This window comes from Dryobates pubescens, chromosome 4 (genome assembly GCF_014839835.1).
Source record: "Dryobates pubescens isolate bDryPub1 chromosome 4, bDryPub1.pri, whole genome shotgun sequence".
NCBI classification, from domain to species: Eukaryota; Metazoa; Chordata; class Aves; order Piciformes; family Picidae; genus Dryobates; species Dryobates pubescens.
The window spans coordinates 10,902,759-10,920,413 of NC_071615.1; the positions used below are offsets into that span (position 1 = coordinate 10,902,759).

The following is a 17,655-nucleotide window of genomic DNA, read 5'->3' on the forward strand; positions in this document are numbered from 1 at the left end:
TATCTTGTTGATTGGGAAGTGAGTCTGAAGCTTTAGCCGCACCCTTTCCCTGAGGGTTGTGCTTTATTTCCATTTGCAGGGAGAACATGTGTCAGATACACACGTTGAGAGAAGCTTTCATGTCACATCGCTTTCCTGGCACCCTTCCAGACCCATCCTTGCAGCAGGCTGGGAGACAGGAGAAGTTGTGATACTTAACAAACAAGACAAGGAGCTGCACACTGTACCACTGAATCATGATGCCAAAATTACGGTCCTGGACTGGAGTACAAATGGTTCCAGCCTCGTATCTGGTGATAGGGTGAGTGGTTGGAATGACAAACATGTGGAACCTGCTGTTGCAAGCTTTCTGATGGTACAAATGAAAAGGTTGGGGTGTCCCTCAGAACTGAGTTTGCCACTGGGTATTCTGGGTACAGGATGGGATGGCTAGAACAGGAGGGAAAGGATGTCAGAATGCAGTGAGTGAACTGTTGCCTTTTTCTAGCACGGCGTCCTGGTGCTCTGGAGGATGGACCAGCGAGGCAGAGTGCAAGGTCCTGCCCTGCTGAAGCAGGAGTTTGGAAAAGGTCTCTCTCATTGTGTCTTTCGACCACCCCCTCCTGGCGAGTAAGTACTGGCCCCTGGCACAGCACTGGCAAGCCAGGGCTTTCTCTTGTTCCACAGAGATGATCCTGCTTGCAGACAAGCCTTTTAGAAACAGATATAAAGAAGTTGTTCTCCTAACTGTCCTTTATGTCCATGTTCTTCTCTCACTCCAGTAGCTGGCTGTTTGTGTCCCATGTGCAGCCACGGATCTTTTCCATTTGTTTGTACTGTTCTCTCTGTTGCTGTTGACTCTTTGTCTTTGAATTCCTGTAATTAGCAGTGATTAGGAAAAGCAGAAAGCATGCTGAAAACACAATTGCCCATTAAATTAAAAGTCAGTTCTTAAACATTATTTCTTTCCTTTCCAAGTAAGAACTAGGAAACAGCCACTTCAATTTCACATCTCTGCAAAAATAATGGTGTTTATGGGGAAAATGTGAAACAAGGCAAATGAAAACTAGTATTAACGTTTTGCTTTGTCTTTTTGAGCTTGTCCTTTCTCACTCATTGTGTGAAATGTCTTTATTCTCTTTTTATAATGTGTTTGAATAACTACTCACCATTCTTTGAGATGGAAAGTGCTCTCTTTAGATATGGAATTGGAAATCAAGTGTCTTTGTTTTCAGGGACTTTGTACAGCTGGCAAAAGCAGCTGTGAGTGGGGATGAGAAGGCCTTGGATATGTTTAACTGGAGAAAAGCTGGATCAGGAGCACCTGTGAAAATGGGACTCCAGGAGAGGGTCTCCTTCTTTATCACTTTGACAGATGGTAAGAGCTGAACTACTTTCCTTGATGCTTCAAAACAGCTCAGTGCACAATAGCCCTGATTCCATGTATCCAACACATAGAGTATCCCCATATACCCATCATATTCATATATCCAACAGGATAGAATATTCATAGGAGTTGAAGAATGTTTGGTAAGAAGGAGTGAGTAAAATTATTAAAAGCCTCCAAGGGGGCACCACAGGTATTGCATTACTCAGGTTCCTGAAGGGGTGAGTGTAAGGAGTTATTTCTAACACTAAAGTTAGAAGTTGGCAGCTTTTGGTGCAAAGCTTCAAAATAACACATGGGTCGTGGCTGTTTTGTTCATGTTGGGCTTTTTCTTGGTGTTTGGGTTTTTATTGTGTGTGTGGTTTTTCTAGAGATAGACAAAGTCTGCTAGAACATACCTTTGAAAATCAATTATTAATTTTCCCACTTTTTTTCCTCGCTCTTTGAAATGATGCTTTGGCCTAAGGAAGAAGAAAAAGTCTGAGTCTCTGTTTCGTTTGTTTTCTTCCCTGTCATTTGTCTTTTCTCATTCTGGGTACTGGTCTGCTCTGAGCATTGTCTTCCTAGCCCTGTTTTGATGCCTTCTGTCTCACTGACCTATCTCTTTGGACTGGAGGCAGGATGTGGGTTACAAGTATTGTACTGAGTGTTTCTGCTAGGTGATTCGAGTGTGTAATCCTCTCAGGTGTTAACTACTCCAAACTCCACCTAAGTTACACTAGTTCTGCAGCTCCATTACAGTTTGAGTCAGTTTACACTCTCAAGAATGAAATCCATCATCTCTATCAGTATAACGCAGGAGTGACACTGTTCTGCTGCAGAACAGTGAGCTGTACCTTCATTTGGTTTTTGAATTTCAAGCCACTTGACTAGATACAAGCCATTTAAATGGAAAAGAGAGGGAGCACTTAAATGTGCGAGGAGAGAATCTGTGAGTAGCTGTGCCTGGCTCTCAGAGCAGCTGTTGTGGTGGTGCACAGCTCCATCTAGGGCTAGGATCTGTCTCCTGCAGGTGGCTATCCACATTATGTTTCTTGCACTTCCTTCGAACTTCACAGATTGCATTGGGTTGGAAGGGACCCTCAAAGGTCGTCTTGTCCAACCCCCCCTGCAGTCAGCAGGGACACTTCCAACTAAGGTCAGGCTGTCCATGGCCACATCAAGTCTGACCTTGAATCTCTCCAGGAACAGGGATTCAACCACATCCCTGGGAAACCTGTTCCAGTATCTTGCCACTCTCATTGTGAAGATCTTCCTCCTGCTATCCAACCTAAATCTATCCTGCTCTGATTTCAAAACGTTGTCTTATCACCAGAAACCCTTCCCAGTCCCTCCCCAGCCTTTCTGTAGGCCCCCTTCAGATACTGAAATACAGCTCTAAGGTCTCTGAAGCCTTCTGTCTTCCAGGCTGAACAGCCCCAGCTCCCTCAGCCTGTCCCCACAGCAGAGGTACTCCAGCCCTCTGATCATCTTTGTGCCTTCTCCAGATGTACACAATCTCATCATTCCCCAGCCTGGATTGCTATTGAGGGTTACCCTCAGCTAGGTGTAGGACCTTGCACTTTGCTTCATTGAACCTCATGATATTCTCCTCAGTCCGCCTCTCCAGGCTGTCCAGGTCCTTTAGGACTGATCCTATCTTTCAGTCTAGGCTGATTTGGGCATATCTATTTTGAACCTAGTTCTTAATCTCGTTAGTGATGTGTCAGAGCTTCAGAATCAGTTAATGTTTTCATAATGCTTAAATATGAACTGTAATTTTAAGTTGGAATTCTCAGCCCAAACTTGTTTCATAAAAATGAATGAGGAACTTGAGGAATGTTTTATTTAACTGTAAACTTAAAAACTATGCCTTGGTTGTATGTACTACAGGTTCTGTGCATTATGTGAATGAGAAAGGGAAGATAAAGCATGTGCTGTCCACAGACAGTCAAGTCCAAAAACTTCTGTTCATGGAGAAAAGAGATCTTTTAGTTGTAATAACAGAGACTCTGCAGTTGTCTCTGCATGCAGTTACCCTTGAGGGAGAGGCAGAAGAGCTCATGAAGGTAAGAGTCAGAACACAGAGTGAAGTTTCAGTGTTTAATCTTTAGAAGTATTTGTTAGGGTTTTTTTAATAATTACTTACTTTGCTTGCAACTCTCATGTGTGTTTCCCAGATAATGCCTTGATGAGCAAATGCTGAGCTTGGAATAGATGGTTTTCATCTTGCTTTCCTCTTTTCTTCCTTATTTTCTGTTGTTCTGACCCTGTGCTATCCATTTTACACTTCATTTGCCTTGCCTTACTGAATTAGAGAAGGATTGAGAATTCCAGTATAATGAAATACTTGTTAAAATGTCTTGTGGATAAACAGCTGATAACCCCCATCCTTGATTTTTATTAGCATCAGTCCCTCTGAGCTGTTTTGTCTTTCAGATCTGTAGGAGCAGTACCTGCTCCTGGTGGTAGTGTCTTTGCCTGCAAATCTGAGAGCTGGTTTAGTTCTCACATTCTGAAAGTGCTCCTCACACCTGCAAAGGCTAGAAAGGTTTTTAAGGAATAGCAACCCATAAGTCACGAATCACAAATGATAACAAAGTGACCCAAAAGATACTGTGCAGGAACAAACCCCAAAATGACCTCATCCAAGAAGTTATAATTAGCTAGGTTAAGTAAAATAATGTGCTCTTGGAGAATGCTGCTTGCAGGGTGGAACCCAAATCTTTGTTTTCCTCTGAGATACTCTTTCTAAGACAGGAGAAGGCTGAGCAGGAGTGCTCTGAGCAGCCTGATCTAGTGTGAGGTGTCCCTGTCCATGGCAGGGAGGTTGGAACTAGATGATCCTTGAGGTCCCTTCCAACCCTGACAACTCTGATTCTATGATTGCTTACTTTTGACTAGAGCAACATTTGGTATTTCACGTTTCCAAGCAATCTATCAAATTCTAAGGGAAAGCCTAGTATAAGAGGGGAAAAAACCTCTGCTTCTTACCTACTTAATTAGCCCACTACAGGGTTTCTTTTGTTAAATTTATTACAGGGTTTCTTTTGTTAAATTTATACATAATCTCCTTCATGGATTTGGTAGTGATCACTGTCTGAAAGAAACTATTGGTCTGTCTGATGTGACAGACAGGTCTAGTTATTCTTATAGTTTAACTTTTTGGCCAACTTAGGCAATTCAGATGCTTACTGTTTTGGTTTTGTTTTTTTTTAATGTGTTCCTCCTATGTCCTGTAAATGAATTTCTTTACTTCTGGATCACAGGTGAAGTTGAGTGGGAAGACAGGTCACTGTGCAGACATCATTTTAATAGACCATAGCCTCATCGTTACAGCACTAGGCGAGGCAGTCCTCAGGTAAGGATCCTGTTTTCAAGCTGTTCTGGCTGCCTGTGAGAGAAGTGTTAGCTGAAAGGTTTATGGTCTGCAAGGCACTGAATGTTGCACTGAACTGGAGGTTTTTAAAGCAATAATGAAAAAAACTCCCCAGATTTTCTGATTTTTATTGAAATGAGTAGAGGAATGAATCAAGAAGTCTGCTTCCTTGCAGGCAGAAATGAATTCTTGGTATATTGTGTTTTGTCAGGCAGTGCTGCCCAAACCTGCTGGTTTCTGCATGCTGTTACTGGTTTCTTCTGAGAATGCATCCATGTGGCATTTTTACCTGAAACAGCCACTTTGCTGTTCTTTCCATTGTTGCCTGATTCTTAGGGTAGTCCTGGTATCAGCAATAGGGGAAAAAAGAAGTGCTTGCTTTTCAGAATGTTTCTCTGTTACTGTAATACAAGACAAGTATTTTGCTTACTTCTAGCCCTACTTCTTTAAATCAAGTCTGTTACTTTGCCATACTGCTATGGTACCAGGCTCTGTAGTTTTTACCTTTTTGCATCTTTTTCCCCTGTCTTTACTATGACTTGCTCTACCTGTTTAACTTTTTTGGGGGGTGGAGGTTCCATTCATATTCCATTGCCATCAGTGGCTCACTTTCTGGAGGATATCAAAGACCAGCAATGAAGAAGGCATATGTTTAATGAAAATGTTTTGATCTGGAAAATGCTTCTGGAATCCAAAAGACTACTGGTTAACCAAGGAACTTTCTTAAAACAGAGGAGGAAGTATAAGAAGGGAGGAGGAAAAATGCAACTAGAGCTCCAATTGTTTTCTCAAAGCTGGTTTTGCCTCTGACTGATTTGTTGATAAGAGAATATCAAAAAACATGCTGCAGATTGAAATGCCAAAGAAAAAGGAAGGAGGTGGTTAAGAAATTGACATTCCAGGGGCAGCTGCTGGCAATTTTAATTTAAAAAAAATTGAGTGATCCAGACATTATGGAAATAGGAAATCAATGCTGAGTACAGCATCCTACTGACTGTGTTTAGCAAGGCACGTGGAAGGCAAAGCGTTGTTAACACTCTTGTTTTGTGTGCCTTAGGTTCTGGGATTTGGAGCGGGATGAGAACTATGTGCTCTCTCCAGATGTGCAGTTTGGCTTTGAGGCAGGAGAATGCATTAACTGTGTTTCATACTGCAGTGCTAGAGGTGAGAGATAACACAGCAGCTGTGAGCTCTGGGTCTTCAACCTTGTCACACCTCAGCCTTCAGTATCCTGTAGTCAGTTCAGTGTATTTGTCTTGTTAGTAAGGGTTTCAGTAACAGCATGTGATGTAGAAGTTGCAGTCAGGAGTGTGCTTCTGAAGGTGCACTGAGACCAGACTCGCCACGCTTGGTCTCACTGTGAAGTTGTCTCATTGCATGCAACCTGGATTCCTTTTGATGGCCCTGAACTGGTACAAGTACTCCTGGAGTACACCTAATGCTCGCCACTGAGAGTCTACAAGCCCACACCAGAGCTGATGCAAAGTAGAACTAATCAAGCATGTGTAGTGTGCACATCAGGTCCTTAGAACTGATGCTTTCTACAGAACTACTTCTATATGTGTAATGCTTTAGTGCAAGGAGGTTCAAGTCAATCCATGACAGTGACACCATGGGTAGGCACAGCTGGTCTGCTAGAACAGCTCTCAATGGTGACTTGCCCATGGTGACTACAAGACCAGCTATTCAAAAGTAAATGGTTAAAATGAAATCCTTGTCTGATAAATGTAAAAGATCACTTCATCTGGTAGCTTAGTACATGGGCCTTGCCCCCTGAAACTTCTGCCACTTTTCCCCCAGAAAGTGTCTGCAGTTCAGGACTAGAATGCTGGTCTGCAGGAAGGCAAAGAAATGGATGCTGTAGGCAAAGGCTTTTCAGTACCTCAGAACCAGAGCTAGACTTGCTGCTTTGTGGGTTTGTTTTTCTCGAGTATAAGATATGAAATGCCTGAAAGGTTTGTGAATGGCAGGTCTTCTAGCAGCTGGTACCAACAAAGGGAGAATAGCTATGTGGAGGAAAGCAGCAGGATCCGCTCAGAGTGTACGGGCGTTGGAGGGCAAGGAGAAGTGGAGGCTCCAGGCACCTACAGAACTTGAAGGAAATATCACTCAGATAAAGGTAAGACCTGAAAGAGTCGTCTTACATGTTGGTAGGACTTCACACACATCAGAGGAGGAGATGGTCTTTATGAAACAGGCGACTGTGGTCACTATTATGGAGGAGCCCTGGTCATTGGCTGTAGCTGCTTTTAGGTAGTAGGGCTCTGCATATGTATAAAAATGTTTATTCTGTTCTCCCCCTTGTCATCTGTCCTGGGACATTGCTGGGACTGTTTCTGCTCTGAGATGAAATTGTTGTGGTTTGTTCTCTTATTATTTTTTGGTTCTGCTCTTCCTGTTGTGTGCAGTGGGGCTCCCGAAAAAACCTGCTGGCAGCAAACAACATCAGCTCTGTGGTGATCCTCAGCGAGCAGGCCATGTTGTCTCACTTTCATCAGCAAGTGGCTGTGGTACAGGTGTCTCCCAACCTGTTCAACGTGACCACCTTCAGCACTGGAACCACGCACAGCCTCCACATTGATATGAAAGCTAACGGAGTCTTCGCTACTAAGGTTAATTGGGGGGGTGGCTTAATTGATTTGCTTCGTTGTTAGGTTTATGGAGACCAAACTGAAAGTCTTTAATATAAACCTGCTTTGATGCTCAATTTACTGTATAATGGACACTTTGTTATGATGCTGTGGCAGAGCTGATTTTCAGATAGCACAGTCACTCTAACTCTCTGGGTGCTGACCACGGAACTTGAGAGTTACCAGAAGCCTTCCAAGGCAACATGCAGAGGAACTAATGAATAGTGGCTCTTATGGGGAAGGTCTTGCTGTGTTAGTGCATGAATTCCTGCATGATTCCAAAAGAAACTGAAGGTACATATATTCTTTTGCTTTTTCTTTTTTTTTGGTTGGATTAGGATGCTGTGGTAGTCTGGAATGGGAAGCAAGTTACTGTCTTTGAACATTCAGGAGATAACTTCATAAGTGCAGGTAGGACTTGGAACACTGAGTGGGGTTGCAGTGGTTCTCCTTCAAAGTTAACACCTGCTTTTCATTTGTGGTGGATGAATGGCACTTCCAGAGAAGGGCCATGAGGATGAGCAGAGGGCTGGAGCACCTCTCCTGTGGGGACAGACTGAAAGAGTTGGGGCTGTTCAGGCTGGAGGAGAGAAGGCTCCAAGGAGATCTTATTGTGGCCTTCCAGTATCTGAAGGGGGCCTACAAGAAAGCTGGAGAGTGACTTTTTAGGATGGTGGGTAGTGATAGGACTAGGGGGAATGGAATGAAGCTGGAGATGGGGAGATTCAGGCTGGATGTGAGGAGGAAGTTCTGCACCATGAGAGTGGTGGAATGGGTTGTCCAGGGAGGTGGTTGAGGCCCCATCCCTGGAGGTGTTTAAGATGAGGCTGGATGAGGCTCTGGCCAGCCTGATCTAGTGTGAGGTGTCTCTGCCCATGGCAAGGGGGTTGGAACTAGATGATCCTTGTGGTCCCTTCCAACCCTGACTGATTCTATGATTAATGGCCCTGGTGGTCTCAGGTTGATGGTTGGACTCGATGACCTTAGAGGTCTTTTCTAACCCAAACAGTTCTGTGATTCTGTGATAGCTGACAGACTGTAACCACAAGTGCAAAGTGGAAAACATTATTAACAGTCTTCATATTCCCATTTTTGCAGAACAGAGAGGTTAGGACCTAAAAATCAGCACCAGAAACAGAACTCAAATACCAGCTCCTGCGCCTGTGCTTTGTTCACTGAATATATTCCACTAAGACTCCAGAGAATCATGGGATGCTAGGGGTTGGAAGGGATTGGTGTAAGAGAGTGCAAATGGATTGCTCTGGATTGCTTTGTTGCTGGGTGTGGTGGTGGTGGTATTTTGTTTGGGTGTTTTTTAACCTTTTAAAACCTCTGTCTGTTGTAGTGATAGTTTTCTTGTGATTGTTCCAGGCTCTTTTCTTTGTGACTCTCCAGTTCTGGCCATGCACGGAGACAGTCTGTACACAGTTGAGCCATATCGGGTCCAGGTCCGCACCTGGCAGGTAAGGGCTGATGAAGTCATGAAGGAATGAATATGTCACATTGGTTTCAAAGATTGGTGTTAACAGCTTCAGTGGGTGTTCTATAAATCTATTAACTCTGCCTGTGTCCTCTTTCAGCAGGAAGACATTTTGTGTTCTTTACAATGCACTTTAAATGCTGCTGCACTGTGACTAGGAAGTGTTTGTGAAAGAACACAGGGTCAGGCTTTAAGAGGATCAAAACTGCATGCAGGTTGAATGTGTACCTTATTGGCAGGAGAATGAACATATTGATTGTTCTTACAAGATAATGAAAAATATCCCCTGCACATTCTGTATTCCTGCAAAATCTTTTGCTTAAACTCTGTAGTCTTTGCTAGTGCGTGAGGACCAAAAAGAGCAATCTGATTGTCAGAGTTCTGAGATACATGACTGATTTAAGAAATAAACACTAAGTAGTCAAGAACAGGGGAAATATCTCACAATAAGGACTGATTTAAGTAATATATATATATATATATATATTGCAACTCTAAAGAAATCATAGAATTGTTTGGGTTGGAAAAGGTCTCCAAGATCATTGAGTCCAGCCATCAACCCAACACCACCATGGCCATTAAACCATATCCCAAAGTGCCATGGGCACACATTTCTTGAACATCTCCAGGGGTGGTGATGCCACCACCTTGCTGGGCAGCCTGTTCCAATCCCTGACCACTCTTGCAGAAAAGAAATTTTTCCTCATCTCCAGCCTAAACCTTCCCTGGCACAATTTCAGGTCATTTCTTCTCCTTCTATCACCTGATACCAGGGGGAAGAGACCAACCCTCACCTGGCTCTAATCTCCTTTCAGGGAGTTGAGGAGGCTGAGGAAAGACCTCACTGCTCTCTACTTCTCCAGACTAAACCCCACCAGTTTCCTCAGCTGCTCCTTACCAGCCCTCCTCTCCAGATCCTTCACCAGCTGCTTTGCTCTTCTCTGTACTTGCTCCAGCCCCTCAATGCCCTCCTCCTTAAGGACCTTCAGAGGCTTCTATTTCTGTATCACACAGAAAAATGGCATATTGAAGAACAAATTGTTGCAGAAGACTGCCTCTTAATGTTGACACTTTTGGCAGCTGTGCACCCCTTTTTCAACCTGAAACACTGATTGCATTGGAAGCAGCCATGTGTGTTTAGCTCCTCTCAGGCTGATTCGTCTAACAGAAGTTCAGCCATTAGTTACTTCACTCAGTGACAAAATAAGTCCCTTCTAGTTGAACCCTGAATATGCAGACTGGGAGCTCCATGTTTCTTCTCAGGGCACAGTGAAGCAGCTGCTGGTGTTCTCTGAAGCAGAAGGCAATCCTTGCCTCTTGGATGTCTGTGGAAATTTCCTGGCTGTGGGAACGGATTTGGCTCACTTCAAGATCTTTGATCTCTCTCGCAGGTATTGATAAGCCTTTCAGAAACGTGTGTTCATAACTGAGGGCATATTTCTGGGGGGTGGATCTTGAGCTGGTTATGATCTGAAGAAAAGTGAGAGCTCCTGTGAATCTTGAGGCAGCACAGGCAGCCTGTGTGAGCCAATGGCCTATCCCTAAGGCAAGGGATATGGAGTTGTTAGATAAATCATGGGACAAGGAGCAGCTTTTAAAAGAGGATATTGTGGGGGATATTTGTGTGCCTTTGAATGTGACTGGAGAATTTATGGAAGGTCAAGACAAGAATGTCACATATTTTTGCTGGTGACTTGAACAAGATCTTCATCTCAGACGAGTTGAAATAAAGAAAGGAAAATGCTAGGTCATGTTTGGGGCAGTAGTGCCTTAGAAATGGGTTGTTTGTAAAAGCCTTACCCACAGTCTGAAAAATTATTTTTGCTAATAGGTATTGCCAGTTGCTTGCCACCATGTGATTTAAGTTTGTTCCTTTTCACAGGGAGGCAAAAGTGCACTGCAACAGCAGGAATTTCTCAGAGCTGTTCCCAGGCCTTGGAGGCATTGCGTCTGTCAAGTGCAATGTTAATGGCAATAAAGTCAGCATCCTTGTCAGCAAGGTGAGGCACAGCCTTTGCTTACTGCCCTACGACCTGACCATCACTTCACAGGCTTGGTGTAGGTCAAGAAGCTTACTCAAGACACAAGATTCGCTTCTCAGAAATAAACCTCCATGTTCAATGCAGTGTATTTGGCCTTGACACATCATGTTCAAGCACGTAGCTGAACACCAAAATTAAGCTGTGTTAAGGCTTTGTGTACATTTTGTGAGGGGAACAACCAAAAATGAGGCAATATTTTAGTGAGGAAAGCTACTTGGTAGCATTTCTAAAAACTCTAAGGCTAACTTGCTAGTGTAGAAAAACAGCAAAAGATGTTTCTTCCAAAGGATGTACTTCTGTGATCACCAGTGAACAGAACTGGATGCATTGGATGAGATGAAGACACCTTTCCTTTTGCCTGTGTGCTTCTGCAATTTTTGTTTTCCCTTCTTGTAGGCTGATGGAAACCTTGATTCCAAGATCTGTTTCTATGATGTTGAAATGGACAAAGCTGCACTCTTTGATTTCAAGGCTGACCAGGGAAATGGTAGAGAGAAACTTTCTTCTGGACAATGCATTGACAAGTAAGAATCTTTGATTTCAAGGAGTGTTACTTGGATTTAGTATAGGAATCTGCCCTATGAAGATAAGCAAGACCTTGATGCTGGCATTCCTCTGTCTTTGTGTAGGAGCTTGTATCAACCTGATTATTTTACTTCTAAAGGATTAATTAAAACTGGTGCATTGTATATACAGCAGCCTGCATCCCTCTTCCAACATGTGAACTAGGAAGTGTCAAATAAAGGTATTAGAGAGCAAGCTCAGAATAAACAGGAGAAGGCAGTTCTTCAGACAGCACAGAGCTGAGCCAAAGGAAGTTAGAGATGATAAAGGAAAGGTTCATGAGGGTATTGGACAAATTCCTAGAAGAGAAATGCAGTGAGAGTTACAGGATATATGGAAGCCATCTCTGGCTCAGGAGGTGTCCAAGAGGAGACCTGGCTGTTTAGAGAGGATGTGTGGAGGTATTATATGACTGGAATCAGGATCCAGATCTTCAAGGAAAGCCTTGCAAAGTTCCTCTTCCATATGGATTTACAGGTTAGGAATTGAAAAGAGGACATTTGGAAGCTCATCCTACAAAAAAAATTGGTTTTCAAATCTAGTACAGGATGCTTTTGTATGGATAAAACCAAATGTGATTCCTGGTTAGAACTGACAGCTTTGTATGCATACCAACTGTTCTGCAGTGAATACAGTAGAAATGCCAGCAGCAAGACAGCAAAAGCACTGAACTAGTAATTCTGAATGGAAGTGCAGTGGAATGTTATGGGACCAGTTCTCATCTGGCTTTACAATAATTTTTCTGAATGCCTTTCTTGAGACAAAACAGTGTGATAGGAGAAGGTGGTTTGCTTTTATAGCACCTATCTGCTACAGGCAAAACAAATACTTATTCTCCTTGTCAGTGAAAGCCAGGAGAAACTGCCCAGCTCATCAGGAGTTAAGGACAGTGCAAATTTGGGGCTTTATGCCTTGATCAGGTATGCAAACAGCATGATGAGCAGTGAGGAAGTTGTTTTCATGTGCAGTATGTTGTGTAGCCCAACAGAGGCCCCCAGAAGCTGGTAATGCTCTCTCACTGATGTGTAAATGCTGGATGGGAGGGTGGTGAAGCCATTTATCTGTGACTCAGTTTAGAGTTCCCCAAAGCTGGAATGAATAGTTTCTCTCTCTCCTCCTGAGGCAGCATCTAAACAGTGTTTATGCAAAAAAAAGAGAAATTGCACTGTTTTCCAGGCTGTGAGTAATTTAGCTTGAATTCAGTGGCATGAGTAGATGCTGTGTATTTCTGCATCCCTTTGAGCCTCTCCCTTAATCTGCCTTCCTGCCCTGCTCCTGTTCTTTCCACCTTCAGGGATGACAGCTAATGAGAAAAGGATGTTAATAATAACTTTAGTTTCCTCTCTTTTCTTAACAAAAAATATCTGTTCAGATTCAGTATTGTTTCAAAAGAATCCTAAGCCTAAAGCAGTCTAATTCTAATTCTGTATGGCTGCAGTCTTAACTTGCCTGGCACTGAAGCATCCAAATGCCTGAAAGAAGCAGGTAGCTGTGTCTTGCTTGAACTGAGTTCCCAGGCTGCAGGGCCTGTGCTGAATGTGCTGTTTCACAGGGCCTTGTAGTTCCCCATCCACAGCATCATGTTCCAGTAGAGTACTGAGGAAAGGAGCCTGTGGCATACCTAGAGCCTGCAGTCCCCATGCTGCAGCACCCCCAGCACTGAGGAATTCAGCAGTTCAAAGCATCGGTCATGCTGCATGTCCAGGTCTGCTGAACTCTCAGCAGAGAGAGATCTGTTGCCTGAAATTATAAACTAATTCCTTGTGTTATTTTCCCAAGAGTTGAATCACAAATCTGTAGTTGGGATTTCCTGTGATTGCTGCTTATCTTGATTGGAATGTGAGACACATGCTAGAAACTCTCTTTACTGCTCATTTAAAGGTACATCAGTGTACCCAACTATCTTTATCCTGGCAGAGCTGGCAGTAACACCTTGGGGCAGGTTGTAAAGCCCATAAGAAAGTAGAGCTGAGGTAGTCCTCATGTGACAATTCCTCCCTTGGTAGCATGTGCCAAGATCCATCGTTTGAAGGCTGTTCCAGTATTTCTGGGTTAATCTCATCATCTCAGGGGAGTATGGATGAGTAGTTGTATTTTGTGACAGCACCAGCTTTCTTCTGCTGAAATGCTTTACCTCCTCCAGCCATGATTAGTGTATAGGAAGCAAAGTGAAAGTGACATTGCCATGTGTGTGGTGGCAGGAGGGAGGAAGATGTGTGTGGTTGATATCACAATGCAGAGGTGCTGGTATAGAGAACTGAGCATCTGAAAATCACCACTGAGATTTTTTTACACTCATGCACTGGGTAGGCTGGGATTGTTTTGTCTCCCTTTCTACAGCTTTTTTTCCCCTCTCTTTTGTTAGGTCTGTTGTGAAGTATCCGGAGTTGCACAGTCACATCCCTGCTTGCCACTTCTGGGACCAGACTGAACCAAGGCTTTTTGTATGTGAAGCAGTTCTTGAAACAGGCCTACAACCTCCAGATGAGAAGAGAAACCAGCCTGAGGGCACAGTATGGTCTCTTTTTTTGTTGTTTTACGTGGGGCTCTCTAGCCAAGTAATAAATCATTGGCCCTTCATTAAGGGCACGGGAGTAGGTAGTATGCATTGCCTTGTATGAAAATGAGGAGTGAAATGTTGTTTCTGGTGTCTGTGGCTTGAGAGTCACTGCATTAGCATTTTGTTCAAGCCCTAGCTTGAATACAGTGACAAAGAAAAAGAGGAGATTTCTTAATCTATGCTAGAATTTCAAGGACCATCATAATGTAGCACCAGAACAAGTGGACACAGTCTTAGGCTGTGCCAGGGGAAGTTTAGGCTCAAGGTGAGGAGAAAGTTCTTCCCAGAGAGAGTTGTTGGCCATTGGAATGTGCTGCCCAGGGAGGTGGTGGAGTCACCATCCCTGGCGGTGTTCAAGAGGGGATTGGATGTGGCATTGGTGTCATGGTTTAGTGGTCATGAGGTCTGTGGTGATAGGTTGGACTTGATGATCCTTGAGGTCTTTTCCAACCTTATTGTTTCTATGATTCTAGTAAAGGCTCTTTCAGCTAGAGATAGGAAGCTCTTTGTTTCTTCTGTTGGTTGAAATGACTTTGGGAGAATCATAGGATAATCAAGATAGAAAGGGGGAATGGATTAGGGATATCTCAAAAGACCTTGCTAGGGTCTTCTAGAAAGAAAACCCAAAGAACACTTCAACCTCTCATTCTAAATGTAAACAAATAAAAATACTTGGCTTCTACATAGAGATGGAAAATAAAAAGATATCAAAGGAGAGCAACTTACTTTTTGGCCTTTATTCAACAGAAGGTTTAACTGTGTGCTTATCCTGTAAGAAATGAGAGGTCTGGTTAGCTTGAGTTGGAAATAATTGCTTCATTTTGACTTGGAGACTCCACAGCCTCTCTGGACAGCGTGCCCCAGGGTTCTGTCACCCTTACAATGAAATTATAAGAGAAATACTAGAGTATATAAAAAGAAATAACTGTTGAAAACAATTGAGAGTATTTTTTTCCACCTGAGTCAGGTGTGTGCCAGGGACTTCCCTCTGTATGGTTGGTGATTGCTGGCTGCTGAGAGGCAGAGGTGGAGCCCCCTTTGCAGTAGGAACACAGCCCGCAACATTGGATGGGTTGTTGGCTACTTACTGTAGGGAGGAAGCGTGCGGCTTTGCCCTCTCCAGCAGCTGTGTGTGAGTGTCTGTGTCATGTTATTTTCAAGGGAAGGTTCTGCCAAATGAATGTGGAAAATAAAAACAAAATGAAAGAAGGATATTGCAGCATAAAACCAAAACAATGCTTTACTTCCTTTTCCAGGTGGATGTTTGGATTATATCATTCTTCAATACTGAAGAGCATGGCCTTTTGCTTCAGGACAGCTTTCCATTGCCTTCATCCTATCAGGTTCTTCTGGGTGTAGAGGTACCACATTTTTACTTTGCAAAAAAGGTGAGGAAATGTTCTTAGAATTCTTTCTCATCCCTTAAGTTCAGACTTTTTGCCATTCAGGGATCTAATTTAACCAAACTGAGTTTTCAGTGAGCAGAGCAATGCCAAGGGCAGTTGTTGCATCACGTGCAGAGATGACATAAAGATAATTCTAATGTGGGGGTACTTGGGAGGATTGTGGAGGTTGTACTGCAGTGGCTTTTCATGGGCATTGTAAAATGGATGTGGCATAAAAGCACAGGCTACAGAGGGGATGCAACTGAAAAAGGATGTGAAGAAGATCCTTTTTCTACTTTGTGTAGCCATCGTGCCTTATTACAAGTATGGAGGGAGTGTGTGTCAATTTCATGAAGGCTGTAAGAGGGGATATTTCCTATTAGCTTCAGCAGCCCAATTCCTTGTTGGAATGAAGCTTAAACCCCACAGAGAGCAGGAGCTCTCACTTTGCTGTATCAAGCAAATGCCTGTGTGCTACAAGCTTTACCTTCTTAAACTTGAATAGGTATCCAAAATCGTTGGCAGCTTAGATAAAGAATTCTTTGCATCCTGTAGGAAATGAAGGCTGTTTACACTTCCCTCCCCATCATGCCTCATGCTGTTTTACTTTGATATTATGTCTCTATTTTCCTTTTTGCTTTTAAACTGTGTATGGATGCTTGCTGCCATTAGTTGCTTTTTCGGAGGGGATGTGTCTATGCTCCTGTAAGTATCTGCATTATTTTGTTCCTCTTCCTTCATTCTCTCCTTTTCTCTCATCTGTGTTCATTTTCTGCCCTTGGCAGGTTACTCTTAACCACTAGATACTTGTTGGATAATAATTCACTTTGAGAAGGTGGTTTAATATCTGAACAGTCTCTGCCTTGAATGTAGCAAATTGAGCTGGTGCAGCAAGTCTGTTTTGACCAGGTTTCATTCCCGGATTTCTACTTTCTCATTAGAATGTCTTTTCTGCCCTGGGTCCATAAATGCCCCAAGCTGTATTCAAAAGCATTTGCACTTGAGGTCTCTTTATTGTATCAAATAGAATAGTATCACAGTCACTTTTTAAATTGCTTTCTATAGCTTTACTATTGAATTACCTCATCTTACTGTGCAGCAAGGGTGTATGAAATCCTGGTGTCCTTCATGACTCAGATGATCCTCTACTCTGTTTTGCTTGTGCAAGTTCCCTTGCTGTACTGTAGACAGATCATCTGCTATTGATGGTTGACTTTATTCTTTTTCTGAATAATGGGTAAATGACTTTGAGTTGCTTTTCAGTGACTGGTGAAAGTATCACTGAACCTCCACTAGCTCCAGAACTGCCCATTGCATGGGAAGAGTTTGAATCTGAGCTTTGGTATTCATAAGCTTGATGTAAAGGCAGGAATAAAAGGATTGGGTCTATGCAGTTAATTTTCAGAACAGCAGACTCCTCTCTTTGAGAAGAGACTAACCATAGCGAAACCTCCAGAAATCTGTGGACCTAACATGATAGCTGCTATTGCAGTCAAAATTATGTAATAAATATATATTTTACACTTAAATAATATAAATCAGTAATAATTACAACTCCAGTCAATGGAGGCTGCCTCTCCTGTAGGATTTTAGTGATCTCCAGACCATCACTGACATCCTCTGGTTGTTAGTGACAATATGCTGACCTCTTCTGTGGCATTTTCTAGAAAGTTCTGAAACTTTGCAGCTGTTGTCACTGTTGATCAGTCCTGCAGAAGCAGAAAACTTGGGCTGTAGGGGGAAATAATGTAATTAATGACACATAGGAAGGAGCAAGTTTCACCCTACTTGATAGCTAAATGATAACATTCTCATTTTAGCTGGGAGAAGCTGAGAAGGGACAAGAGGAGTCTGGCTCAATAAAGGTCTCTCAGATGGTTGCAAGAAGACCCATGAGAGATTTTGCTGGATTGGGAGACTGTGATAAGACCACCCGGGATGCCATGCTGAACTTCAGCTTCTACCTGACTGCTGGGGACATGGATGAAGCCTTCAAATCCATCAAGCTGATAAAAAGGTATCAAATGTTATTTGCATGGATTTTGTCACGGGTACCCCTTACTTTCATTAAAGGTTGGTACCAAGTTTTGATCCTCCTAAATTCCCTGCTGTATTTCCTCTCCGATTTCGTTCCCCTTTTCATTCCTAAAAAGAGATGGAGTCTCTTTATCCTGCTGACACTGTAATGTGTTCTCTGCTTCTTCATTGTCTGCAAGATCTTGCAAGCTCCATGGATCCTTTTTTAGTAAGCAAGCAAAAGGGATCCATGA

The 17,655-nt window shown here is 43.0% G+C and overlaps 1 protein-coding gene across 1 annotated transcript in view; it reads left to right on the plus strand.

Annotated features, from left to right (window-relative positions):
* The window catches only part of IFT140 (intraflagellar transport 140), a 66,302-nt gene that overhangs the window by 2,976 nt on the left and 45,671 nt on the right, over window positions 1-17,655 (plus strand). Inside the window, exons 3-18 of the mRNA XM_054180536.1 lie at window positions 80-301; window positions 488-609; window positions 1,215-1,357; window positions 3,239-3,414; window positions 4,615-4,706; window positions 5,782-5,888; window positions 6,695-6,843; window positions 7,133-7,336; window positions 7,693-7,765; window positions 8,726-8,817; window positions 10,098-10,225; window positions 10,717-10,834; window positions 11,273-11,400; window positions 13,806-13,953; window positions 15,257-15,388; window positions 17,206-17,402. Of these exons, the coding sequence (XP_054036511.1) occupies window positions 80-301; window positions 488-609; window positions 1,215-1,357; window positions 3,239-3,414; window positions 4,615-4,706; window positions 5,782-5,888; window positions 6,695-6,843; window positions 7,133-7,336; window positions 7,693-7,765; window positions 8,726-8,817; window positions 10,098-10,225; window positions 10,717-10,834; window positions 11,273-11,400; window positions 13,806-13,953; window positions 15,257-15,388; window positions 17,206-17,402 (2,231 nt within the window). The remainder of the gene's footprint in view (window positions 1-79; window positions 302-487; window positions 610-1,214; window positions 1,358-3,238; window positions 3,415-4,614; window positions 4,707-5,781; window positions 5,889-6,694; window positions 6,844-7,132; window positions 7,337-7,692; window positions 7,766-8,725; window positions 8,818-10,097; window positions 10,226-10,716; window positions 10,835-11,272; window positions 11,401-13,805; window positions 13,954-15,256; window positions 15,389-17,205; window positions 17,403-17,655) is intronic.